The sequence below is a fragment of the Zingiber officinale genome, chromosome 10B, assembly GCF_018446385.1.
Source record: "Zingiber officinale cultivar Zhangliang chromosome 10B, Zo_v1.1, whole genome shotgun sequence".
Lineage (NCBI taxonomy): Eukaryota > Viridiplantae > Streptophyta > Magnoliopsida > Zingiberales > Zingiberaceae > Zingiber > Zingiber officinale.
The window spans coordinates 84,450,555-84,478,266 of NC_056005.1; the positions used below are offsets into that span (position 1 = coordinate 84,450,555).

The 27,712-nt window shown below is 39.3% G+C and overlaps 2 protein-coding genes across 5 annotated transcripts in view; one reads left to right on the forward strand and one right to left on the reverse strand.

Moving 5' to 3' along the window:
• Positions 1–5,349, forward strand: LOC122029576 (probable protein-S-isoprenylcysteine O-methyltransferase). 3 transcript variants are annotated; one of them, XM_042588626.1, is made up of 6 exons: positions 1–531; positions 667–910; positions 1,621–1,864; positions 4,612–4,740; positions 4,871–4,974; positions 5,043–5,349. In XM_042588626.1, the coding sequence occupies exons 2-5, from the start codon at positions 724–726 to the stop codon at positions 4,959–4,961; spliced, it is 651 nt and encodes a 216-aa protein (XP_042444560.1). In that variant the 5' UTR covers positions 1–531; positions 667–723; the 3' UTR covers positions 4,962–4,974; positions 5,043–5,349. The 3 variants fall into 3 exon arrangements, with proteins under 3 accessions (XP_042444560.1, XP_042444559.1, XP_042444558.1); XM_042588625.1 differs by having other exon boundaries at positions 2–473; positions 5,052–5,349; XM_042588624.1 differs by having other exon boundaries at positions 3–531; positions 5,052–5,349.
• A 2,018-nt stretch (positions 5,350–7,367) lies between these two features.
• Positions 7,368–27,712, reverse strand: part of LOC122029532 (homeobox-leucine zipper protein HAT22-like) — a 43,454-nt gene continuing 23,109 nt past the window's right edge. Inside the window, exons 2-3 of one of the 2 annotated variants that reach the window (XM_042588557.1) lie at positions 7,908–8,249; positions 7,368–7,812 (exon numbers count right to left, since the gene is read on the reverse strand). In XM_042588557.1, the coding sequence (XP_042444491.1) occupies positions 7,522–7,812; positions 7,908–8,204 (588 nt within the window). In that variant the 5' untranslated portion in view covers positions 8,205–8,249 and the 3' untranslated portion in view covers positions 7,368–7,521. Of the gene's footprint in view, positions 7,813–7,907; positions 8,345–27,712 lie in introns of both variants that reach the window. The other variant, XM_042588556.1, reaches the window with a different exon arrangement.

Consider the following 27,712-nt stretch of genomic DNA (forward strand, 5'->3'; position numbering starts at 1 on the left):
GATTCGGTTAGGTTAGGCCGGTCAGGTGGCGGACCAGGTGAATCTGGTCCTTCGCCATTTCCCGAATGTTGACGTAATGACCTACCCTGCGTCTACAATCCCTCATCTCTTCGTGTTCGTTGTGTGCTCTGGCCGCCGCCGCCGCTGCCTTCATAAGCACCGCTCTGTTTCTTCATCCACCGGCGAGGCAGCGCGACTTGCTCGGCCAATTGTTGAAAGCTTCCGCTGTTGTTTTGGTTGGTCATGGTGTGAAGCGCAGCTTCGATCCAACAAGGAGTTAACCAGCGCGAAGCGAGTGCATGTGAAGCTCATACGAGCAGAGTTGCTGGACGATCTGTGGTGTTTGTTTTCTTGGCTTGAGACTAAATAGAGTTGCCTCATCAATTGTTCTTCGTCCATTCGCTGTGTTTCTCCATTTTGGTCCCAGAAGCATTCATCACTTGAACCTACAGAAGGGTGGAACTGAATAGCAAGTAAAACTTAAGCCTTTAAGTGTTCTCCTTTCTCCCAATTTTATTCCAATTGTTTGAGGTAATACTTTGTCGAGTCAAATTGTGTGATTTATGTCTTGAATGTGTTTATGTGAACAGTTCCGAATTGTTAGATCATTTCAAGAAATTTCCTTGCTTCGTCTTTATTCTGAGATTGCCTTACATGTATATGTAGATATAGAAACATGGAAGCCGAGGGTAAAGTAACCCTAGCCATGTAATCGTTTTCCTGATGCTGCATCTAATCGGAGGAGTTCCGAATATCAGAGCCTTGGTGCACGATTTAATGTTGGCAGCTCCGATGACCAGCACAGCTTCCTGGCAGGTATTGGGGTTCCTTGTTGCTGTCATCTTTTTCCACTCCTCTGAGTACATACTTGCTATCTTCTTCCACGGCCGGTCCAATGTCACCCTCAGCTGTGAGTGCTCTATTCTTTCTCTTTTTCTCTCACTGTGTATACATCTGAGTTGTTAGTTTTTGCGCTTGTTATTGGAGGAATACATCTTTGTATCTAAGAATTGCTGGGCAGTAAAAAGTTTTTTCTTGTTGCAATAAACAATTTCCAGTTTGGTATATATGTTTGGATTTACATATGGTTGTCTAGGGATAAATGCATGAGATTTAACATAATTTTGACTTGAATTGTTGGGGCTTCTTCCTTTTTTTTTTCTGTTTTTTTGGTATTTCACTTTATTGGTTTCTGGGTTTAATGATGCCGTAGAATTTTCCATTGCAAGAAGTGACCCTCTTTTATTATAATTTTTTTCTTGTTCAAATTACAGACATCTATAATCCATGAATTGTTTCTTACTCTTGCTGGCTTTTCATTCAAGTGATAATGATTGAGATTTGTAATATATTTATGAAGGATGTGAGCACATAATCTTGTAAGGCATCTGTGCTTCTTAAGTTCTGGAACTTGCTATCTTGTTTGATAATTCCATTATCCAAGATATTTTGCTTGTGCTGCAATAATCCTCTTTTTTTCTCTTCATATTGTACCCCTATGGGTCTCTGTGTATGCTCATCTATGCTTCATGAAATTGAAAGTACTAAATGTTGTTATTCTTGTGATTTTCTTTCAAATTCATTCTGAGAGATTAACTCATTAATATGCTTATTGTGAAGCCCTTTTGATTAGCAAGAATTATGTAATTGCGATGACTTGTGCACTGCTGGAATATGCTATAGAGTCTCTCTTTTTTCCAAGTCTGAAAGAGCATTGGTGGGTTAGTAGTATTGGACTTTTGATGGTACTATTTGGAGAGTTTATTCGTAAAGCTGCTGTTCTTACTGCTGGCCAGTCTTTCACACATATGATTAGAAGAAATCATGAAGATGACCATGAATTGATTACTCATGGTATTTACAGGTAATTAGACTGGAAATTATGATGGCTTCTTGTTATTTGAGGCTGCACTTTGTTATATCTAATTTTAGCACCAAAATTAGAGAATATACTCTTTGTTGTAGTTGGCTCAAGCAACAATATATTTATCATTCTATTGATTAACTGGTACGACTTTTAATATTTTTTTATGAATAAGAAATGAGTTATGCATATAACAGACTTTTGATATATGATCCTGAACAGGTGTAGGACAACTTGATAACTAAAGCTGAAAGGATATGGAAGTGCAATTTATTTTAAAAAAAATATTCGGGTAATAGAATACTGTGCTAGTTTGAAACTTCTTACAATTTGTTCTTCCTACATATTAATTCTTAATTTGAAAGACATTATTTATCATTATCATGGGTAAATCACGTCAATTTTAACCTCCACTGAGTTCTATGCAATGTTGTCACAAGTAATAAAATGAGAACATCCCTTGTGTTTAGAATTACACTACCTAGACTTCTCATCAATCCTTAAGACACGGTTGTTCATTTACATAAAATAATGCCCTTCCATTGCAACTATTCATTTATTGATAAAATTGTCTTATCTAATCAAGCAAACTAGGTGTCTTTGATTTAATATTGAGTTCATCTAATTAAAGCAAACAGCCGGAGATATCTTTGCAAATGCTCAATTATGGTTTAGATGACTAATCATTTTCCCCATTTGGTTATCCGAATCTCCTCAAAGGGTCAACTCATAGTCTCACATCTTGGGCATTAATTTCTTGACTTATCTTGGATTGCTATTCTTCTAAGGGCATGTTTGGTTCAGGGATATCATAGATAATCAAGGTTATCCGTCTATGGTAATCCAGGATAACTGTGTTTGGTTCAAGGTTTTTTTAGATTCCAAAGTTTTTCTCGATTCTGAAACATCAGCAAGCATCATTAATCTCGGCATCGAACCCAGAATTAGAAAACCAGGGGGTCACCTAACGTTTTTGCTCGATTCCGGAGGTTAAGCAATTTTTTTCCCGAAATTACCCACGGAAGGATCGAAGCGCAACATGAGGTTCGTTGCAAAGCTTCATGTGGCGTGCAGTGGAGCGGTGGCCGGAGGTGGCAGTGGCGGGTGGCAAGAGTGGGCGACAGCTGACGACAGTGGGCGGTAGGTGGTGTCGGATCGACAACGGGGTGGTGCGGCAGGCAACAACGTTGCATTCCTTCATACGTGCAGATCTCTGTGAAGCCAAATCACCTTGAAGCTTTGTGGTGGCCAGAGGTGGCGGCAGTGAGCGTTGGGCGGCGGGCGGCGGAAGTGGCAGCAACTGTAGTGGGCTGTAGTAGCCGGCGGCTGTGAGCGGCAGCGGCGGGCGAGCGGGCGGGCGGGCGACAACGGTGGGCGGGCGGCAGTGCGGCGCCCGGAGGTGGCAGCGGCGGTGGACAGCGGGTGGCAAGCAGCAAGCAATAGTGAGCAGTGAGTGGCAAGCAGCGACGGGTGGCAGTGGCAAATGGGCGGCAACAACGGAGAAGAGGAAGATGATCGATGGTGTTTTGTTTTTGTTTTTATTTTTGATCATAGTTAATTAAATCAATCAACTCCTAGCTATAGTTGGAATAAATTAGATAGATATATTCTAAACCCAATAAAATTATCTTAAACAATTCTAAAATAATAAAAAAATTTATCTAATTTTATTTATTTATAAATATATCACTATTAATAATAATAATATTATCATTATTAAACCAAGGATAGTACAGTAAAATATTACACTAGGTTATGTGTAAAACCTCCAAATAAATGAGGTTTTATTGCATTATCTAAATTGAACTAAACATTCTCTGGTTATGTTTCATTCCTCATAATTTTGGTTATATGATTACTAGGTAATCACATAACTAAGGTTATATGTGATAACTTAAACCAAACACACCCTAAGAGTGCGTTTGGTTGAGGGCTATCCTTGATAACCTTGGTTATCCATACAAGATTATCAACGAAAACCCTGTTTGATTTAGGTAATCGACGATTCCCGATTAATAATCCATGCTCGACACATCAGTAAAAGGGGCATGCAATCCGGAGTCAGAAAATTTCAGAAAAGTAAGGGTTTTCTTGATTTCGGGGTTAACGAAATTTTTTAATCTAAAATATCTCTAAAATTTTTTATAACGTAAACTTAAAATAATAATAATAATAATAATAATAAAAAAGGGAAAAATGTAAATTTCAAAAAAAAAAAAGAAAAACGTAAATTTTAAAAAATACGTAAACTTAAACAAAACGAACTTCAAAAACAAAAACAAAAAAAAGGAAAAAAAGGAAAAATGTAAATAAATAAAAAAACGTAAACTAAAAAAACAAAAATAAAAAAATGTAAAAAGGAGAAAATTGTAAAGTTAAAAAAAAATAATAATAAAATATTAAATTAGGTTATACATTAAAACCTTCAAACAAATAAGTTTTCATTACATTACCTAGTTTGAATCAAATAACATTAGGTTATGTTTTTATTTCCCATAACCTTGGTTATGTGATTACTTGTGTTATACATGATGACTTGAACCAAACACACCAAGGGTCATTGATCACTTGCCCTAAAAGAAAATAAGTCATCAGTTGAAAGCCCTGGAAATTGATCTATAATGTAGTAATGTTCATTCTTCAAGAACATATTTTCCCTATAGCTTCTCTTGCTTACATCCATTTTCCCATGTTATCAAAGCCAGTAACTATGATTTACTTATATCTTCACTATACCTGAGTAACAGATTTATCCGCCACCCTGGCTACTCTGGATTCTTCATTTGGGCAGCTGGAACACAGGTTATGCTCTGCAATCCAGTCTCCACCATCGGTTTCATAACTGTCCTTTGGCGATTTTTCTCGACGCGAATACCGTATCCTATTTGTGAAAGTACTATTTTGTATTCTTTGCTTATTTCTATGCTTCTATTATTCAATGGATCTGCATAATTTTTGCTTGGATAACTACTATTCAGAAGGCAAGTAGTCCTTAACGACGAGCAGATATGAAGAATTTTTCTTGAGGCAATTTTTTGGTTCACAGTACGTAGAATATGCAAGAAGAGTTCCATCTGGTCTTCCTTTTGTTAGATAAAATCTGTAACATCGTGAGTAATGTTCGAGTACTTCCTTTTCCATTATGTTGCTAAGCCTATGGATCATCAATGAATCTTAGTATGTGCAGGCTGCGACGCATGGAAGTGCAACAGAGTCACCGGCGCCTACTCTACTCAGCCGGTGACATTCAACAGAGAAAATATAATTCACATCACATTTTCACTTCCTCCGAGTAGGTCACCTTGTAATCAGAATAAGTTTTCACGTTTAGAAATTTGTGGTGTGTTTCATGTTTTGATTTGAATGCTTGTGGAGAGACTCATAAGTTTTTATATGATGATTAGACTTCGGGTGTGGTTGTTGGAGCACCAGATAAAGGAAACGGCTGCAAGATCCTCATTTCTTAAAATAATATTTTACTTATTATTTAATATCTGAAATATATGTTTGTACTTTATTTTAGAGTAATTTTGACTCAAACTGTTCACTTTCTTGGAATAATTTATCTCTAATATGGTATAGTTTCAGTTAAAGTTGTTCTAAAATGGTATAATTTTGAACAAAGTTGTTTTAAATGTTATTAAGGTGGAGATAGGGATAAGTAAAAGTTCTAATAAATTAATTTATATTTTATTACTTTGATTTATTTAATTTTTATTAAAATGTTAAACTCCTAGTTGGAACGAATTATTTCTAAGTATCAAATTAAAAGTGTTCGATAATTTTTAACCCTGAGCATGTATAATTTTATAGTCTTATTTTAATTAATGTGCAATTATATATTGAGTTTGGGACATTGACCGTTGACTCGTGATTCAATTAAGGAAGCAATCAGACACTCAAGTCAACGAGGGCGAAGAATCCTCGGTGGAATTAAGTGCATACGTATCATCTACGTGAACATATCGTACGACAAAAATCTACCTCCAAATTAAAATGATTATAAGTCAAATCTTACGTATCATTTTTGTCCATGTCAACGTTGACTAAAATCTTTGACCGCCGAATCAACCTATCAAAGACACAGTCCATAAGGGCACGTGGCTTACTTAGTCGATGGGATATTCAAGTCTAATAAATTTAGTAAAAGCGATAACAATACAAATTAATTGTACGGATGGCGATAACGCCGTGATTTTACGTGCACTTGCTTTGGCGTTGATGGCAAGGCGTTGCTCCTGATGGTGCGGGTGGATGTTTTTTTTTTTTTTAAATTTCTTAAATATGTAAGAATCGAATTGAGTTTTAACAAATTAATAGATAATTTTTTTATAAATAATTAATATAAAAATATTAGATTGATGGCGAGTTTTTTCTAATTTATTTTAATGATTGATAAAAATTCCTATCATCAATTTTAGAATTAGTCTGTGAAAATTGAAAATGGATTAGAATTAGCCTGCAAAAATTAAAAAATTCCATGCCAATTTAAAAAATTGATGGCAAGGCGTTTTCATATATTTTGAGTTACACAATTGCCCCTTAAATATTTTGAAATCCCAAATATTCCCTTAATTATTTAAGAAGAATACGAAACACAGTGTTAGTATTTAGTTAATAAATTATAGAAATATATGACTTTTTTTTATCATTTGTGGTAAAATTTAAAAGGCTGCCATTTAGTTTAAGTAAAAAAGATTATCTTTTTCTTTTAAAAAAAAAATTTAACTCCTTAATGTATTTTTCATTTAAAAAATATTTTTATTCCAGAACACGGTAGCAACTAATTTACATAGCTAAGTATATCATTGCTATATTGCCCTAACAGGGGGTAGTACATTAGAGACCATCTAAATTATATGGAATGATCTTAGGAGCACGATCTCCTGGATCATATTTTTGTGGTCCAGAGGATGTATCACTCGTATTTGTGATTAGATCATGGTCATGATCCGACCGTAAATTGTTGCGATCCCTTCCTGTGTTCACTGTCCCCATCAGGTTATAATTTTTGTTCGGAGTGGACGGCCGGAAGTCGCTCGGAGGCCTCCGGTGGTAGATAAGTGGCTAGGTTATTGGGCGCCGAGCGAGGGTGTCCTCCGAATGGCCTCTGGCCGCCCGCTCCGAACAAAAACTATAATCTGGTGGGGACGATAAACCCAGAAAGGGATCGCAACCATTTGTGGAAGGATCGCGACCACGATCCGACAGCAAATACGAATGACACATCCCCTGAACCACAAAAAGTGATCCAAGAATTATCACCTTTATTACCATATATCATTGCTGTATTATTTTAAATTAAATTAATTCAAACTTAATTAAAATTATTATACAATACAATACTATGAGAGCACACTTTATTTGAGTTTGAACAATTTAATTATATTAATAAACAGTAGTGTATATAATAGTTTTTATGTGTAATAATTTTAATTAAGTTAGAGTACTTTCACTTTATGTTTTTAGGTATGAAAATAAAAAAATTAAGATACAAAATCTATTAGAAGTGTTGTTTTGATTTATTTTATATATAAAAAAAATCATTATATCTACATAATTTCAATTAAACACACACACACTAATTAATATTTATTTTTGCTTATATATAATTCCAACAGATAATAATTAAAAATATTAAATTATATAGTCGTCAGTTAAGTTCGCCGGCGGAGAATCAGGCCATCCACCACCACGCTTTTCCTGGCGCCGGCCATCCTCTCACACGACGAACACACCGACACGGTCATCGTCGTCGACTTCACCAGCTGCATCAGCTCCTTCTTCAACCTCCGGTTCTCCTCGTTCAGCATCTCGCAGCTCCTCTTCAAGTACTCGTAATCCACCTCCATCCGCTTCGTCTTCGTCCTCGCTCTCCTGTTCTGAAACCACACCTCCACTTGCCGCGGCTGAATGCCCAGCCGCTCGCCCAGTTCCTGCTTTTGCTTCTGCAATAATTTCAACGATCTTTTTCTTCAATTCTTTTCAACACATTAAAAAACGCATTCAATTCTTAAGAGATTTAATTTAATTAATTAATTACCGTATTGAGAGTGCTGTGCTGGCTAAAGCTTTCTTCGAGCAGCATGACTTGCTCCCTTGTGAGCTTAAGCTTCTTCCTCGCGCCGACTGAATGTCTCTCACTGCTGCAGTTGCTGGTTTCCTTTCCACTGACACCTTCATCCAACTCTTCCTGTTCTTCTTTAAATTGAATCGGAAACAGAGCATCAAAATGAAGCGTACTGGTAGAATCTCTAGCATTACTCTTCAATCCATAGTCTCCGATCCCAAGCGCGAGCCTCGTGTTGCATTCTTCTTCTTCTTCTTCTTCCTCTTCCATGAACGGAAGCAAGTTTGGTTGGAAGAACAGAGACACGGAGGAAGGCTTTATAAAGAGGAGCGAACAGAGAGGAAAGTGAATGAAGAAATCAATGTTTGAACGAAGCATTAATTTCAGCTCTTAAATTTCCTGGCAGTTTCCTATAGAAAATTTAAAAACCGAGTCAAGTGACAAATATATGTTTCATGCTTAACATCGATCGATCTCGATGGATGAGTTCACAAAATCTTGAAGAGAAAGATATATGTAAAGCAATGCATGAGTTGCATGCATGATGGCGTGCGAACTAGTCCATGCAAGAAGTGATCAGGGAGTTGACAAAATGATCTCCTAAGGCTGGCTGGGTCCAACACCTGCAACCCTAACTCCCAAGCAAGGGCTCATGATTCTTCACCAAACACCATTATTATAACGTATGACAAAGAAAGCAGCAGCTTGTGGGCCTTGTGTACTAACTCTATCAGATAATCTTTAACTATGCCATTAATTATTACGTTGATCTGGTAAGTTAAGTAATTAATTATGGCAGTAATGAGAATTTAAGGATGAGGATAATTGGGAGGAAGGAGTCATGGAGTTGATTGATAAATTATCTGAAACTTGGCAAACAAGGAATGGGTTGGATTATGATGAACATGATCTTTCTTTCTTTCTCCATGAATCATGGATTACTGATGTCTAGCTAGCTAGCTAGCTAGCTGGCTACAAGAAGACTGTGGAGGTACAGTTGCAATGGGTTATGTCTATCCCCACAGATTGTGGGTGCTTCTTACTAATGATTGATCTATCATTAATTGTACTGCTAATTAATATAAAAGAAGAATCACTTCTATAGCTTTGGATTCCCTTGTTTTGTTTCTAAAAATCAAAATGCATTATGATGTGGAGCATCCGAGGGGTTTCGTTGAGCTCTGTCTCGGCCCCCTTCTAACTTTAGCTTTGTGGTCACAATAGTCTTGCTCGCTTGTCAACCTCGGAAAAACTCTCGATTCAACTCCGATATTTATAATTCCACCAATTTTCACACTAGATCAACAATTGACAACCTCTAATTTACCCGATCAATACACGACCCAATTAGCTATTGATCCGAGAAGAGCTAACCTGATCAAGAGCAAGAAGCAATCTGACCCTCCTCCGATCTACTTGCGGTAACTTGTCTAGTCTTCAAGAAGTCAGCTCATCATCTGATCTCAACCGAATCACATTATGTGAAAGTTGATACTCCTTTTTATATTTCAAAAAGTTGTTGATACTTGTTTTGAGAACATATTAAACTTTTAACTTTTAACTAAATTCTATATAAAAAATCAGTTACTCAAAGAAATTCTCAGTGAAAAATATATGGTTTAATGTAATGCAAATTCACATGAAACTTAATATAGAGGAGATAGTTATTCTTGTTTGAAATACTATGTGAGTTATTTTGTTTTAGATATCATATTTTAATTGCACTTGAGATACTATGATAATTATTCTATTTGAGATGCAATTTAAACGTTGAGATATCATGTTAGATTCCTTAGCGGTGTTATAGTTGTTAATATTACAGTAGCTCTTTTTTGACAATGTTTATGTTGTTCTCTTTTAAGTCATTGCATGAAATGTTATATTAGTGAACACAAATACTTCAATAACACATGGCCATAACACATCTTAATTGAAGAAAACTGTAAATCAAAGGCTTAATAATCCGAGTTCCCTTAAAATGAGTTAACATAATGGATGATATAGGAGGCAATTAGAATGTGTCACATGGCTAAGAGGAAGTTGATAGTCCTATTGAGGTGGTGGTTAGTGTCAACAAAGGGTTGCTTCCCGACTCCGTGAAGCGCCCAACTCTGGGATGTCCCTAACTCGACGCCACAGTTGGTTCTAAGCCATCCATGGCTTAGCGCCACCGTTGGATCTATGTCATCACTGACTAGGCGTCATAGTCGGCTCCAGGTCGTTCCAGACTTGGCGTCGCTCCTAGTTCTGCATCGTCATTGGCTTCAAGTCAATAGAAAGTTGTTCCCCAACTCCATGCCGTTCCTAACCTTGGATCATCCCTGACTCCATGATGTTCCCAACTCTGGATAATCCCTGGCTCCGTACAATCTCCGCATCTGTACCATTCTCAACTCTGCAAACGAGGCATGACACTGTTGCCCAAGACACTAACAATGTAGTCATTTCTTTCAAAGAATGTGGGAAACGTAGTTATTTATTGCAGGAAACATGGCTAACGTAAGCGCGAATCTTGGAACAAGTGGAGAACGTGACAACACAATTACATCCCTATAAAAGATCGCTTGCTATCATATGCACAGGTAAGCGCATACACATCTAAACTCCCAGACACCCTAATTCACTATTTTTCTTCTTCCTCTTCATCCTCCCCTGCCAGAGACTGACTTGAATATCAGAGTGGCTGCGCTTGGGAACCCCGGCCATCAACCCTCTCCTTCTTGTTTACCCCTCTCCAGGCTCCAGTGAATTTCCCTACAAGTCCTTGCTATGCCCGGTGATCGATGACAAAGTCAACATCCATGCCAACTCATCGGTGGCTCACTCATCGGCGGTCTTAGACTAGATCAAATTGGCGTCGTCTGTGGGAAAATTGAGTTAAGACTTAAACTAAGAAGTTGAGATGGATGACACCGGAACACCCAACGTTGTCGCCATGGCAATATATGATTTTAATAAGTTGGTTGTTACCACACAATAGGCGGTGTTGTAGTGACAATCCTAGTTGGCACCGCTAGTACCCAACCCTCCATCATTCGAGATACTGCCTCGATCGATTAAAGCACCACAAGTACCTCATCAAAGGTAGACTTGACCAACCGAGACGCTTATAGTTACGATCCCCACTTTAATTAGGACATCAGCTATGCAGGCACCATCCTTGGAATCTTCAAGAGAGACCCCAATCGAAACCCTTTGAGGGGAAAAGCTCCCACATATGGCAGAGGAAGGGCTCCTAAGGCCCTCCATTTTCAAGAAGCATCTTTCGAGATAAGATATCATAACATTTTCGAGCGCTCTAGATTGGGGAATACAATGGAACAATTGCCCCCAAATATCACATATGCAAATTTGAAAATGCTTCTCTATTATATCAGTATACATATGACATCAAGTGTCAAGTTTTGTTGATGCCCCTCTCGAGCTTGGCACAAAAGTGGTTCAATCGTCTTCCCGCTTCCTCCATTCAAACCTTTTAGGAATTCAAGACTGTTTTCATGCAACACTTTGCCACCAGTCGGAGGTATCAAACAACTCTACATGATCTGTTTGCTCTCAAGAAAAAGTACAAAGGACCTCTAAAGGAATATTTATAACAATTTAATCGGGTAACCATGGATGCTCTTTTGGTTATTGATAACCATCATTTTATCACATTGTTTAGGATCCTAAACTCATGCTTTTGAGTTGATTGTGTGTTTAAATCCACATTTATATAACATGTTAAGAGTATGAATTGATTTTGATCTTTGATGCAATATATCATCTATTTGTGGAATTATGGTTAATCATTTGAATGTGGTCTTGTAGGTGATCGAAGGGGCAAAGGATTAGATCAGATCAGACCAAATTTGGGCTCAAATCTAGGGCTAATTGAAGAGATCAAGCTCTGAAGTAATATAGACCGTTCATTCAAGATTAAGAGGGATCTGAGCCATCTGTCAAGGATCTGGTTCATCCGAGCTAAGAGGAAGTAGATCACGACCATCGATCAAGATCCAAAGCTTTTGGATCATATTTTGAGCAACTTCCACCATTGGATCGATCATGAGAAATCTCAGCCGTCCATTCAGATATCAAATCTGATTTAAAAGGGAGAAGCTACAGTGCCATTGGGGGGATCGTCAATTGCTACAGTCTGCGTCAAGAAACAGGGGAGCGCAAGCTCACTCCGGCGATCTTCTTCCTCGATCCATTCCATCGCCTGCGGTCAAGAGAGGTCAAGGGCATTTCCCTTCCTCCGGTGATCTTCCATCTTCGAGCCAACGATGCCACGTCGACCATCTGATTCCCATTTCCTGCCGCAATTCTGAGAGGAAGAAGAACGGAGAAGTGGAGCAATTCGGTGGTTTCAGCTGATTTCTTTCCCGCCTTCGAGCCAGCGATCTTATTCTTGTGAAGTTCTGACTACATCCAGATGATGGGAGTGTTCTCTTGCTTATTCCTGATTTCTGCACAATTCATTTGAATATGCTAGATCAAAGTTCTTTTGATCAGTTTATCATCGATTACAAGATTAGGACATCTTCGTCCAATCCAGTGAGTGCTTGGGAATGCCCTAGCTCACTTCAGTTCAGCACTTTCCTCCTCTTTAATTTATGCAGTTCTCTTCTTTTCCAGCTGAGAATGTTTGTTCTTGTTTCTATTTAATTTCATAGATCCGAATTAGCTTTAGTTAGTTTCAATTTCTAGTTGTTGTTACTTCTTATATGTTCATCTTCACAGCAATTCAATTTTGTTAGCACTGTTTAATTTGAGAAGTATTGATTAGTTTCATTAGTTCAGTTGTGGAAGGAGTTCAGTTTAATTCTATCACATGATCTTGATTTATGTTTGCCATTTGTGACTTTGCTTACTCCATGCTTTGATCCTGTTTGTGTTTGATTGTTGTTCTTGTTTGCTGCTTGTTTAGAATGCAAGTAGGTCAGATCGGTTTTAATTAAGTGCTCAAGTTTTCTTAATTGCTTTGCTCTTCTTTAATTCATTCCATCAGTAGTTTAGATAGGCTATCTTTTATTACTTGTATTTTAGCATTTATAGTTTAAAAACCCAAAACCCCATATCCAATAAATCAATCCTAAAATACCATCATCATTACATTCGTTGGGAGATGACCCGAGTCATCTCTATGCTACATTAGTGTAGAATGAATTCGGTCACTTAATTCTTTTGATACCCATTTTACGACAAAATTAGGGTCTATCAAATTGGTGTCGTTGCCGGGGAATGTAACGGTGTTTGATACCTTAGGATTGTTTCTTTTTCTTTTTACATAAAAATTTGAAAAAAAATTGTTTCAATTGCTTTCATATTCATATATCCATGTGTTTGATATTATATGCTCCTGTGTCTTCTGATTTTATTTGCTAGTGTTTTAGTGTAAGAGCAGGAAACTTCTTTGACCATGGATCCCTTTTATCAGTACTATCAGCCTCAGACTTGGTTCTATCAGCCTGAACATTGGTACTACTCACCTGTGGATCAATCAAATTTCAGATACGAGGTTACACATAGTCAGTCTACTGAGCCATATCCAGCATATCAAAGCCTACAAGAAGTTCAGAATGATTATATAGCTATGCGGAAAAAGATTCGTGGTATTCAACAATTCGAGGAGGAGACATTGCATGAATATTAGAAGAGATTCAAGGAACTTTGCTCCAGTTGTCCTCAACATCAAATCAGTGATCAGATGCTTGTCCTACATTTTTATGATGGGCTTTCGCCGTTTGATTTGTACATGGTGGATAAAGCTAGTGGAGGGCCCTTGATTGATAAGACTCCTGATGAAGCTATGAAACTTTTGGAAACCATGGTAGCCAACCCTCAACAATTTAGAAATGGGCAACCTGTTACCTTAAGAGAAGATGTCGACAGACCTGATCTCCTTTCCATTACCCCACAGGACTCCTCTAATATTTCTTGTTGTGATGTTGTAGTTGTAAGAATTTCTGACTCTACTGATGCTATTTTTGTAGATGTTGTTGATGATGCAGGTACTGATGTGGATGATGATGTAAGTGTAGGGGATTGCACAATGGAAGCAATACCCCAAGAATCATCTGAACTAGATGTTGATGATGAGATTGTACGGACTTATGCTGTGGAAGCAGAGCCCCAAGAATCACTACCTATGGTTGTACATTCACCTGAGCCAAAGCCAGAGTCTGAGTCATTAGTTGATGATGAGGAGGTCACAGTCACCATTTTAGAACCTTCAGGTACCTTTCAACATGACAAGGTTAGTATTTCTTGTGATTCATTAGAAGATTTTATAAAGGTACCATTAATTGATTTTATTGGATGTGATATATTTTTTGAACCATATAATGTAGAAACTAATATTTTCCCATACTTGCAAGAGGTGTTGTCTTCCTTTGGTTTTTTAGGTCGCCATAGGCTTCCGAAATGGTTGCTCCATCTAAACCGCCTCCGACCTCCAGGAAGAATTTTCAAAGGAAAAATGTTGGATGAGGTGGACTTGACTGCAACTACAATTATTCCACTTCCAATTTGGATTTTGCTCCTTAGCCGACTCCAACCACCGGGAAGGACCATTCCATTACCGGCATGGATTTTACTTTTAAATCTTCTTCAACCACCGGGAATAAAGGGGAGTTCGTTCCTTGCTTTTCTCCTTGCTTTTCTTTTTTGCTTTACACTTTCTTTTACTTTCATACTTTACATTTGCATTTTGCTTAATACTTTGCATTTTGTAGTCTACATAGCATTTCCTTTTTGAATAAAATTCTCCATGAAAATTTTCTAGTAATACTTTTAAAATGGTAAAAGTTCTTTAAGTTTGGCCATCAATTTTAGGTCATTTAACATGATTGGATGCTTTATTTACATGCTATTGGTTAGTGTGGTGGTGGATTCCATTTTGATCGATTAAGCTTGGTTGCATGAAAATTACCTAGAGAGGACCACTTTAAGCATATACTTTATTATATTTTTGTGTGATATGCACTTATAACAATTGAACTCTAGAACTTGCTTAACTTCTCTTCAAAGTCACAATAGCATATGTGTGTATGGAGATGAAGGAGATTTTTCATTCTTGTTCCCTCATTATTTCTCATTTCTTTCTCCACAATTTTCTTGAACCATTCTTATCTAGCATTCTAATTCTTGATTTTCTTTGCTTGTCATTCTTCTTTTATTGAGAGTTTTGGTTGAATTCTTGATGAGTTAGATTACTAAGATGGACAATATTTCAAGTGTGGGGGAAGGAGTGCAGAATTTGGAGTAGAATGATGAATACAGTGGTATTTTTAGAATTTGCAACTCCAGTGAGTTGATTTTTGAAACTGCCTAATTGATTCTTGAAACTGCAGTGTGAAAATTGCCAAGTTACTAAACTCCAAGTTAATTCTATTGCTGAATCACCTAAGATGTTGCAACTTCAAATCTTTAAGGTCTTGAAGAATTCTGAACTTTGAAACAGGGAAGGGTTGAAAATTTTGAATTCTTTTAATCTTGATACACAATCGTGAGAGAAATATAGAGAAGAAGAAAAGGTGGATAAAAATAATAGTTGAATATAAATGAAAAGAAATTGAATTTGATGGGTCAGTTGCATGCTAATTATTATTCACAGCTCTTTGAATCTAACAGGATTGCACTATGAGCTATGTCAGGATCAGATTTAATCATGCTATTAGGTTCTAGAATTTGATTTCTGGAATTCTAGAATTGGGGTTGGTATGCAGAAATGCAGGAATGAATTTCAGAAATGCTATTATTGTTGGAGAAATCGATCTATTAGTCAGGGAGCCTAATGTTTGTGATAAGGTCACTTATTGTCTGGAGTTGGAACAAGAGGAGGGGAAACTGCTGAATCTAAATGAAAACCCTGAGGTTGTAGCACTTAATGAGAACCTTGGCCAAGCTAAATTCTTCTAAGATAGGATGAGATGACCTTAGATTCTAAAGTCTAAAAATTAAGTCTGGAAAAAAGCTAAAAATTCCAGAAAAGAGCTGATTCCTGAAACTAAATACAACAGTTAGTACATTTAGTAACTCCTACATCTGAGTGACAAGAAGACATCTTTAATAGATAAATGAATGATGAACTTTAGATTTTTACCAAGTGCCAAGTTCTTTGCAGGTTTCTGATTTGTGTGTGCCAGTTTTGTATCGAGCTCCACACCGTTGGTCACTTTTGTTTCCTTGAGCAGGGAGGGTAGTGACAACAACCATAAACAAATATGATTTCTGAAATTGTTGTTGATTGTGATACCAAGTTCCGGGTTTTCAACTATACAAAGATGAGTTGATTTTTCCCGGCTAACAAAGACCAGAATAGCAAAATGATCAGAATATGAATTCAGAAAGCAGAATTCATTCTGGTTCTGAGTTGCTGCTTAGTTCCTGTTGCTGGGATTGAGAAAGATGCTGAATCTGAGTTAAAAAATTGTTGAGTAGATGAATCACTTTCATGGTTTTTTTTTTCATTCTTTTGCTATTTGTTGGGATTCTTCATCTAAGTGATTGGTTGCAGGGTAGTTGTGTATCAGTTTGGATTAGTTGTGTGCCAAACTCTTTGTTTAGTTTCCTGGTTATTGATAAACTCAAGTAAACTTCTTGTTTTCTCATTGAAAAATGTTATTCTTCCTTATCCAAGTGTTCCACAAGTTAGAATTCTTAAGTGCAGAAGTGGATCTGGAAGTTGGAAAAAAATCTAAAGTTGAAACAAAATATCTCTTTAAGTCTGCAATCAGAAACTGAAAGGTTGCTAAGTTTCTATTACAAGCTTCTAAACAGAAGGAATCCAAGAAGAGAATTTGATCTTCCATTACCAGGAGAAGGTGAATCATGAATGCATGAAACTAGAACTGGTTATGCAATTCTAATTGAAGATGTATTGTAAAATAGTTGAATTGAATCTGATACCTCACTTTTTCTTTGAATTGATTAACATTTAGCTTCTGTAATTAAGAGATTCACATCAAACTAAGATCATCTTGGAGGACACTTCAAAGAAACTTGATAGAATATCAAGGGAACAATGGAAAATTTTCAATGGTATAGCAAAATAGTTACGATGAAAGAAAGGAAAGTGGCTAGAAGAGTATCAAGTTATTAGAAATCATAATTGAGTTTCATTGTCCGAGACGACCAATATTCTAAGTGTGGGGGAGGAAATTATTCCTCATAAGGTGATGTGAGATTATTTTAGCTCCTAAATGTTGAAATTGAAGTGAAGAAAAAAATAAGTGGCAAAGCAAAAGTATCAAGTGTGGAGATGGAGTATCAAGAATCTTGGATAGCTAACAAATTGAAGAAGAGTTTGGCTTGGTCTTTTGTATTGATAAAACAAATGGTATTCATTTCTTTTTATATCAAATGGGTCAACTCATCAAGTAAATTCCTTCCATACTCTCATTCTCTTCATTGATGCCTTTTCTTTTGCTATTTCATTCACTTTCATTGTTCTTTTTGTTTCCATTTCAATTCTTGTTGATAAAATCCTTTTGATTCATGTATGCTATGTTTTATAGTGGTGGAGAATTAGAAAATAAGCAAGCTTATGGTAGTGAAATGTTGTGAGTGATATTGAGTTGAGCTCCACTTCCATCCATGTTTGAGTGTGAGAGTTAGATAGGTGAATACCTTGTGAGATCGCATCTTGCTTAGTTTTTCAATTGGATTGAAACCATCATACCTACTGATTATTGTAGGGATTGAATTCATGATTGTTTGTGGTCTTTAGATGGTCTTAATTAATTTCTTTTACTATCTTCTAGGTATTGCTAGGGAATTATTGTGGAGATGAATTTTTGTAAAATATCGAAAATAGGCGAATATTAATAAGGGAATTTTCCGAAATTTTTGGAAATTTTTCGGGAATTTTTCCGAGCTCGTACGGATGAGTTAACGGGGATAAAAACGGGGCCCGGAAAAACCTGTTTAGGCTACCCCGTTTTAAGCGAGGAAATGTTTATTTTTATATTTTCTTTTCTTTTTTTTCTTTTTCTTTATTCTTCCTTTTCCTCACCGTTTCTTTTCCTCTCCCTCGCGCACCCGAGCCGCACCCTTCCTCGCCTGACGCCTTCTCCTCCGAGCCCTAATCGCCAAGCGGTTTCCCCTCGCCTCTCCTCCATTTCCTTCCCGAGCCACCGCCACAGCCGACACCGCACGAAGCAGTGCCGACCCAGCGCCGATCGCCTCTGTGCCCTTGCATCTCAGCCGACGCCGAGCAGCGCCGGCCTTCTTCTCCTTTGCCTCTGCCCTAATTTCCACTGCCGCAGCTGCCTAGCTTCATTCCTGGCGCCGACCACCGCAGCGCTGAGCCGATCCTCTTCCCTTGCTTCTGTGCCCTAGTTGTGTTCACCGCTGTTCCATCTCTGCCCTAGCATCGGCTGTGGCCATTGTTCCCTGTCGACGCCGCTGTCGTCACTCAACCCGAGCAGCGCCTCTGCCTTGACCGGATCTACTTCAATCGCGTTGTGCCCTAGGCTGGATCAAATGTCCTCTTCGCCATCGCTGAACTAGGGCTCTGGCGGTCAGTGTTGAGGTAAGCTTCGGTAGTTGATTAGGGTTGTTGCTTGATGAGTTATCGATCTTGATTTCATCTGATCTGAACAGTGAAAATTCCAACAGTCAACAGCCCTTAACGACAACAATTTCAGCCAACAATTCTTTGATTGTAGTACAAACTAGTGGCTGTGAATCTAGGTAAGGAAAATGGTTATGATACTTATTGGTTTAGGTAGGAATTGGTACATACCTAATTGTTTATGTGTTTGAATTAGGTTTATGTGTTGATTTGGGATTGGCCCTAATTTAGGGTTAGAGAGTTTATTTAGCTATTTATAAGAATGTAGCTAAATAAAAATATATTCAATTGGTCACACAGGACTTTGACGCGAGACGAGTATCTCGAAGTCGTATTTGGACCAGATTGGACTTTACGATTGGAGGCGGGTACTTTGACTTATGTCTTTTGATATGCATAATAATGTGTTTAACATATAGCAATGATTGTGTTTTCCATTTGTTTCGGTTGGTCACTACATGATCTGATTCATGCTTGCTTGTTTACTTATTATGCACTGCATGTTAGTACTTACCTGATCATACCTACTTTTAGAGGTAGTGACACAACCATATTATACATTATGTTCAGGACCTAGGGTTTATTTGATACCCTATCTGATCTGTGTGTTAGAATGTATACTAAAAGCCTAGCTTTTGGTATAAAACATTTATCTAGAAATAAGAATCACATTGGTCAAATATCTACATTTGTGATAAATGTAGTTGTTCAATTAATTTATATTGTAGATAACATGGTGTGTGGTGTCACACACAGGAGATCATGTTATCAGTACCTTATAAATTATAAACAGTAGCTCACGACCATAATGGAAAGGAACAAACCATTGAAAGGTAGTAGTGTAATTAGGTGTTAGTTTATCTTAACTATATAATTACACTAGTACACAAAGAGTGTATTGAGTAGGACCATTAGAGGTCGTTTCTTTTATACTGACTTTATAAAGGAACAAAGACCTCAGTTATTATGGAAGTGTGTGCTCTTAATCCTAATATAATAACAAGCACATATATTTGATATTTATTTCTTTAATTTATCAATGGGTGAGATTTAGTTCGATGAATCAATAAGCCCGATAAGTTGGGAAATGATATCACTTATAGCGTGTGTTGTTGATTATAGAAGGAAACTGTGTCCTAGTAATCTAGGTTGAGAATGTTCCCAAGAGGAGCTCATAAGGATTGTCATGTTAAACCCTGCAGGTGGACTTAGTCCGACATGACGATGAAGTTGAGTGGTACTACTCTTGGAGCTAGATATTAATTAAGTGAGTTGTCAGTAACTTACTTAATTAGTGGACATTTGTTATCTTAAACACAGGGAGACTAACACACTCATGATAAGAAGGAGCCCAAAATGTAATTTGGGATTGGTGCGGTAGTTCAATAATAGTTCTCTAGTGGAATGAATTATTATTGATAAAATTAAGTTGTGTGTTCTGGCACGGGATGCTTAATTTTATCGGGAGACTAAAACCAATTCCTCCTCTCGGTCCCTATCGTAGCCTCTAGTATATAGAGATTTATACCCACCGCATACCCACCTTCTTACCCATCCAATGGGGCCGGCCAAGCTAGCTTGGAACCCAAGCTAGGGCCGGCCAAGACCAAGTGGATGAGCAATGTAGGTGGCCGGCCAAAGCTTGGGTCCCAAGCTTAGGTGGCCGGCCACTAGAATATTAAAAAGGATTTTTATTAAAATTATTTCTTATGTGGATATCATGATTTTAAAAGAGAGTTTAAAAATTAAAAATTTTCTTTTATAGCTTTCTACAAAAGATTAAGAGAAGAGATTAATCTCTTTCCTTATTTGTAGTTTAAAAGGATGGTTTTAATTTTTGGTAAAAACTTTCCTAATTTGTAAATCATCTACATGTTTAAAAGAGAGTTTAAAATTTAAAAATATTTCCTTATTTGTTGATTAAAGGAGGATTTTAAATTTTAAGAAAACTTTCCTTTTTAACCATGTTCATGATTTAAAAGAGAGTTTAAAATTAAATATTCTCTTTTATAAGTTTCTACAAAAGCTTAAGAAAAGATTTGATATCTTTCCTTATTTGTAGATTAAAAAAGTTTTAAATTTATAGAGATAACTTTCTTTTTATCCACATGTTTAAAAGAAAGATTTTAATTTATTAAATTTCCTTTTTATAAACCAATTATGAAGGGATAAAAATTATTGGAGAAATTTTTATAAATTTCCGGAAGCAAATAAGGAAGTTTTAATTTTTGTTTAAAATTTTATTTGCTTGGAGAATTTATGTGGTGGCCGGCCATTACAAATTGAAAAGAAAAATTATTTTTAATTAAATAAATTTTCCTTTTCAATGGCAAAAGAATTAAGGAAGTTTTTATTAAATTTTTCCTTATTTGCCAAGACCAAGGATTATAAACGAGGGGGTAGAGGAGGCTTCAAGGGAATGACTCTATTCTATTTTCCTCCCTCTTTTCCTTGGTGTGGTGGCCGACCCTTCCCTTTCTCTTCTCTCCTCTTGTTGTGGCCGAAATCTATCATCTCTTGGAGCTTGGAGGATGTGGCCGGATCAAGGAAGGAGAAGAAGGAGAGAAAGCATGCATCCCTTGGAGCTTGGTTGGTGGAAAATTCTTCATCCTTTGCAAGTTCTTGAGCTTGGCCGAAACTTGAAGGAAGAAGGAAGAAGGTGCCTAGGTGATTCTCATCTCGGAAGATCGTTGCCCACACAACGTCCGAGGTTAGAAGAGGAATACGGTAGAAGATCAAGAGGTTTTTCTAAAAGGTATAACTAGTAATTTTTCTTTTCGCATCATACTAGTTATTTTTGGAAATAATACTAAATACAAGAGACATACGATTCTAGTGTTTCGAATTTGTTTTCGATATAGTGTTCTTTTCTTTTCCTTGTGATTTGATTGTTCTTTTCGGTTGACCTAAAGTTATTTTAGGAAATTAAATATTAGCTTTCCTTAGAAGGTTTTGTCTAGTCGGTGGTGGTTGCTCCCATATCCAAGAAGGTCATGTGCCTCGCCACGTCAGTACTGGGAACCAATTTTGGAAATTAATATTTAATGGAATTAATAACTTAGGTGATTTGGATCAAACGTGTTAAGTTCCGCAGGAGATCCAAGTCAAAACCTAAAAGAACAAATAGATTAAGTTTTGGATCAAACGTGTTAAGTTCCGCAGGCGATTCAAAATTTAATTTAAAAGAACACATGGTAGCTAGGAAAAGGTTCAGACCTTTGTACAAAATTTTTGTACAGTGGAACCTCTAGGTTTTCCGAGTAGCAACCAACACTGTGTACCTTTCATTTGATACATTGTCCTGAGGTACACATTTTATATTTATATATGGATCTTGCTATGCTATTCATGATATTGCCATGTTTAGTGTCATGCATCATTTTGCATGATTGCATGTTGTGCGATAGTCTGCTCCATTATTGTTGAGCACACCGCCAGTTACATGTATCCGTACACACCACCACTCATGGGTTAGTGGTAGATCAGACAGGTGTGTGACAGTTCTGTTGTTTGGCTCTGTTGGTCTGGTGACTCAGCGTGGTAACCGGCAGACAGTTCTGCTATGTTTGGCTCCGCTAGTTTAGTGTAGCAGCATTGTAGCCGGCAGATGGTTGGACTCTGTTTGGCTCCGTTGGTCTGCTCATGGGTAGTGTGACGCAGCGTGGTAGCCGGCAGAGATACCTCCCCGTCATCGTGTACCGGGAGATGAGAGCATTGCGCTCCCCCACTTATGGTTTGGGGTAGGAGGATAGGCATACTCCGACAGCATCCCGTCCACTCGATCACTCATCAGGGGTAGTGATGTCAGAGTTCACGGTTGTCACAACCTTACCCACTCGGACTCACCATTGTGTGTGAGTTGGCTGACTGGCGTCAGGGGTGACCATGACATTGGCATCATATGCATGACGCATTTATTGCTTGTGTTTACTGCATTTACTTGCTGCATTTGTATGGATGCATATGATTGACATGCATACAGGATTATGACACTCTCGGCCTGACGACCCTGTTGTACTTATACCTTAGTCCTGGTTAGTACAGTTTTCTCCTGTTTTGTTTCAGTTGCATTTATCCTTCTTGTATCAGGAGACTGTATGCATGATTAGTGCTGCCTGTTATCTTCTTTATTATGCATATCAGTTGTACCTGCTGAGTGTTGGACTCACACCCTCCTCCGTTGCTATTTCAGGTTGATGCTGTCAGGAGAGAGTTCCAGTCGCTAGTCCCCTGCAATCCACGAGGATGGTTATTTGTCTTTTGGTGTTCTTTTTTAGACTATGTTTGGACTTGTTCCATTTTGGATACTTTGGATCTTGTATGGATTTGTTTTACTTGTGGATGATTTTTATTTGGATTTGTTTTTACTACATGTCTGCCTAGAGGGCAGAAGAGGTAAGTTCATTGTGATTTGTGAGCTTTATGGGTGTAGTTGAGTAGGGTGGATTTTTAGTCTTCTTATCATTACTATTAAACTGCGTGGTTGTGTCAGCCAGAGGCTGAAATTGATATAAACTGCGTGGATGTCTGTGCTATTGTTTGTTTATTATTGTTATTATTCCAATCGCATGTGGCTGAGGTATATGGTGATGTAGAAAGTTTCAGATTGTCCGCCGTACAGGGGAGATGCTACCGAAATTTCTTCGGACAGGGACTCCTCCGAGGCGTTACAATTTAGTGGTATCAGAGTTTAAGTTTTACGATCTTTGTTTTCGTATTTTGGATATTTGAGATAACCTGATACTAATTTATATGGTATCAGAGTGCCAAAGTTTGGCGATACTTGTTTGATTTCTGTGTGGTGGATTTTCGAGATTTATCTGATACCAATTTATTGGTATCAGAGCAGGGTGTGATACCTGCTTTTAGTATTTTGGATATTTTTTTTGTGCTAGCCCAAGTTTGCGAGTCAAACTGGGTAGTTATTTTGGTTGCACGGGTTTTCCATTACGTATATGTTTTGGACTTCTGTTTCGGATTTATATGGATTTCCGGTGATTTTCTCGTACGAAATTCCGAGGTCAATTTGGGGACTGGACAGCGACGGAACATCTCCAGACAGCAATTAGGTATGATGTTATTTAGTAATTATTTATACTTGTAGTAATATCTGTGATATAATTTAATAGATATTTGGAGATCTACTCGAATAGCTGCGAGACGTGGTGCTGGACGACCACGTACGAGGACCTCTGGATCTCTGGATATGCCAGAGATGCCTACTGTTGATGAGCCTGTCAGTCAGGGACAGACTCAGGGTACTGCGGGCGCGTCGGGCTCTCAGACCCCGATGGCTCCCTTAGAGGTACCTACTTCAGCTACACCGATTGGATCCACCCCTACCGTATTTTCGGTACCACTGGGGGTACCATTGGCATACCCGACACCGGCTCCAGCCCAGCCTATGGCGTACTCGGCACCACCGCCACCTGGACCTACCGTGCACACGACACTAGCGGCACCTGTGCCCCCAGTACATACTGTGTACCCAGCAGCACCTGCATCAGGGATGCCGGCTGCTCCACATCCGGTACCATTACCTACTGTACCTCCAGTCGTGGCCACCTATGTTCACCCTACAGTGCCACCGACGGCATATACTCCAGTTTACCCAGCAACACCGGGAGTACCTCCTCCGGTCTATTCAGCGATACAACCTGTAGCACCAGCTCCAGTGGTTCCGCCAGTTCCTACAGTTGTTCTGACACACCTCACTGACATGGTTGCGGCACGAGCCAGGATTCCAGCGTTGGCAGAGTCGATGAAGAGTCAATTTACACTCTTCCGAGGAGACCGTGATCCGAGTGTGGCCCTGTCTTGAATTGAGACTATGGAGCGGACCTTCTTCTATATGGCTTGCTCCGAGTGGGAGAAAGCAGAGCTGGCTGCTTTTCATTTACAGGACGCGGCCGACACCTGGTGGATTACTCAGCGTTCCATCATCGGCAAGCAGAACATCACTTGGGCCAGATTCAGAGAGGCTTTTGAGAGCCGTTTCTTTCCACGAGCTTATCAGATGGCTTGCCGGCAGGATTTCCTAAGTCTGCGACAGAACAATCGGACAGTGACTGAGTATAATGCAAAGTTTGACAGATTGGCCAGATTTTGTCCAGAGCTTGTTGCTGAGGACAGTTCGCGTATGCAGCAGTTCATTCAGGGGCTGGATGGACATTTGCAAGTAAGACTTGCCGGTCTTGGTACCATATCCTATCTGGAGACTTTAGACAGAGCCCTATTGATTGAGTCAGCGCAGCAGAGAGCGTTTCTAGACAGGAAAAGGAAACAATCGGGTCAGACATCTGGGCAGATCCAGCAGCCTCAGGCTACACCACAGCAGAGCAGGCGTAGTCGGTCAGATCAGGGTACATCTGGGGTATCACGTAAGCCTCAGAAATCAGGGCAGTCTTCTTCAGGACGTTTTCGGTCTCCATAGCAGAACCAGAAACAACCCGCCAGCGACATTCACTGTTTCAGATGTGGGTCCAGAGATCATATCATCTCAGTCTGCTCTCTGGGACAGTCAGTTTGCTTTCATTGCAAACTGCTTGGGCACTAGAGCTGAGATTGTCCGCAGAAGACTCAACATATGACTTCCGGAGGGTCTGATCATGGAGGACAGTCCAGTCAGCCCGGAACTTATCGAGGAGGGCGAAGAGCCCAACCTTCGCATGGCCAGCAGCGGATTGCTCCCCCTGCAGCTGTTGCATTTGGCATGCTCGGACAGGAGTACCCCAGTACTCCCATAGTACCCCAGAGCTCCATTCCGGGACCTTATTATCTGACTCAGGGGCAGTATCAGCTGCAGCCCCAGTCACATGCTCAGTATCAGACGCAGTCTCAGCCATCGGTACAGTATCAGTCGCCACCCTCTCAGACTTCTCTGGCGCAGTATCCAGTACCACTTCAGTGGCGGGCTCCTGCTCAGACGCAGTCATCGCATGCAGCGTTACCACCTCTTGCTCCGCCAGAGACTGGGCGTATTCATGCGATGACCAGAGAGGATGCACAGCGAGCCGACGGATCGGTTTTCCGCGGTATGATTTCTATTTATGCCTTATCTGCAGATATACTGATAGATACGGGTAGCTCGTATTCTTTTATATCTAGTGCTTTTATGCGGGAGATTGGTAAATTACCCACTTGCAGACCCCAGCGATTGACTATCTCTCTACCGTCCGGTGATACTTTGGGTGTCACCCAAGAGATCAGAGGTTGCCCGTTAGATTTTGGCAACCTAATACTTATGGTGGATCTTTTAGTATTGGAAATGGTCGATTTTGATATTATACTTGGCATGGACTGTTTGTCAGCATATCATGCCACCGTTGATTGCCAGACGAGGGTGGTCACATTCCGGCCTCCGAACCAACCCTCGTGGAATTTCACTGGCATCAGAGACGACGGCATATCGATCATTTCGGCGATTCAGGCTCAGAAGCTGCTGTCATATGGCTGTCAGGGTTTTCTGTTATCTTTGATTAGTACTGAGGACAGCAGTAGTTCGCAGCTCTCCGACGTTTCGGTAGTCCAAGAGTACCCAGATATATTTCCAAAGGAGCTACCAGGTTTGCCTCCAAGAAGGCAAGTGGAGTTCGCTATTGAGCTGATTCCGGGGACCGCACCGGCATCGAAAGCTCCTTATCGTATGACACCAAAAGAGTTGAATGAGCTGAAGGTTCAACTTCAGGAGCTTTTGGATAGGGGATTTATTCATCCTAGTGTTTCTCCATGGGGTTCTCCGGTATTATTTGTCAAGAAAAAGGACGGCACTATGAGGCTATATATTGACTATAGACAGCTGAATGCAGTGACCGTCAGAAATAAATATCCTTTACCACGGATTGAGGATTTGTTTGATCAGCTCAGAGGTACATCAGTGTATTCTAAGATTGATCTACGATCCGGATATCATCAGCTGAGAGTCAGAGACTCAGATATTCAGAAGACAGCTTTCCGTACGAGATACGGTCATTATGAGTTTTTGGTAATGCCATTTGGGCTTACCAATGCTCCAGCGGTGTTTATGGACTTGATGAACTGCATCTTTCTGGAGTATCTTGATCGGTTTGTTATCGTTTTCATTGATGACATATTGGTCTCCTCGCCGAGGAGGAGCATGCACAACATCTTCGCATAGTCTTAGAGACTCTTAGACGACATCAGCTGTACGTGAAGTTCAGCAAGTGTGCATTCTGGCTATCCTCAGTCGGTTTTCTAGGACATGTGGTCTCTAGCAGAGGTATTTCAGTAGACCCTCAGAAGATCGAGGCTGTCACCAGCTGGGAGCAGCCGAAGTCAGTACAGGAGATCCGTAGTTTTCTGGGACTGGCCGGATATTATCGAAGTTTTGTCGAGGGTTTCTCACGAATTGCTATGCCGCTGACACGTCTTACCAGGAAAGGCGTGAAGTTCACGTGGTCCGAGGATTGTGAGACCAGCTTTCAGGAGCTGAAGCGGAGATTAGTGTCGGCTCCAGTTTTGGTTTTACCTTCTGGAGAGGATGGATTTGTACTCTACACCGACGCGTCTCTTCAGGGTTTGGGCGCTGTTCTGATGCAGCATGGCAGGGTAGTCTCTTATGCTTCTCGATAGTTGAAGGAGCATGAGAAGAACTACCCAGTTCATGATCTGGAGTTAGCTGCCATCATCTTTGCTCTGAAGTTTTGGCGGCATCATTTATACAGTATTACATTTGAGATTCTCACTGATCATAAGAGTCTCAAATATATTTTCACTCAGAAGGAGCTTAATCTCCGACAGAGGAGATGTATGGAGTTCCTAAAGGACTACGATTGTACCATTAGCTACCACCCGGGAAAAGCTAATGTGGTTGCAGATGCACTCAGCAGGAAGTCCAGAGGGACTTTGGCTTGCCACCGAGTTTCAGTTACAGACTTGGTTCAGGGTTTCTCCGAGTTAGACCTTGAGGAACAGGGACCTACAGAGCAGGGTATACTTGTTACCATGGTTGCTCAGTCGTCGATCAGGATGAGAATCCGAGAGGCCCAGGCTGGTGATCAACATTTGCAGTTCATTAGCAGTCAGATAGCTTCCGGGCAGCAGACTGAGTTTACATAAGACGAGGAGGGTATTATATACTTCCGAGGCAGATTGTGCGTACCTCAGTCTCATCCGGTCTTACAGGAGCTACTTCAGGAGGCTCATCACTCTCGATTTGCGATCCACCCAAGCGGGATCCATATGTATCGAGATTTGA

What these genes read in the sequence shown, in the direction of transcription:
- LOC122029576 (XM_042588626.1), top strand. Translation starts at nt 724, where the DNA reads ATGCTGCATCTAATCGGAGGAGTTCCGAATATCAGAGCCTTGGTGCAC. An exon ending in GTCCAATGTCACCCTCAGCT is followed by an intron (nt 911 to 1,620) that starts GTGAGTGCTCTA and finishes CTTATTGTGAAG; the next exon opens with CCCTTTTGATTAGCAAGAAT. An exon ending in TTTTTCTCGACGCGAATACC is followed by an intron (nt 4,741 to 4,870) that starts GTATCCTATTTG and finishes AACGACGAGCAG; the next exon opens with ATATGAAGAATTTTTCTTGA.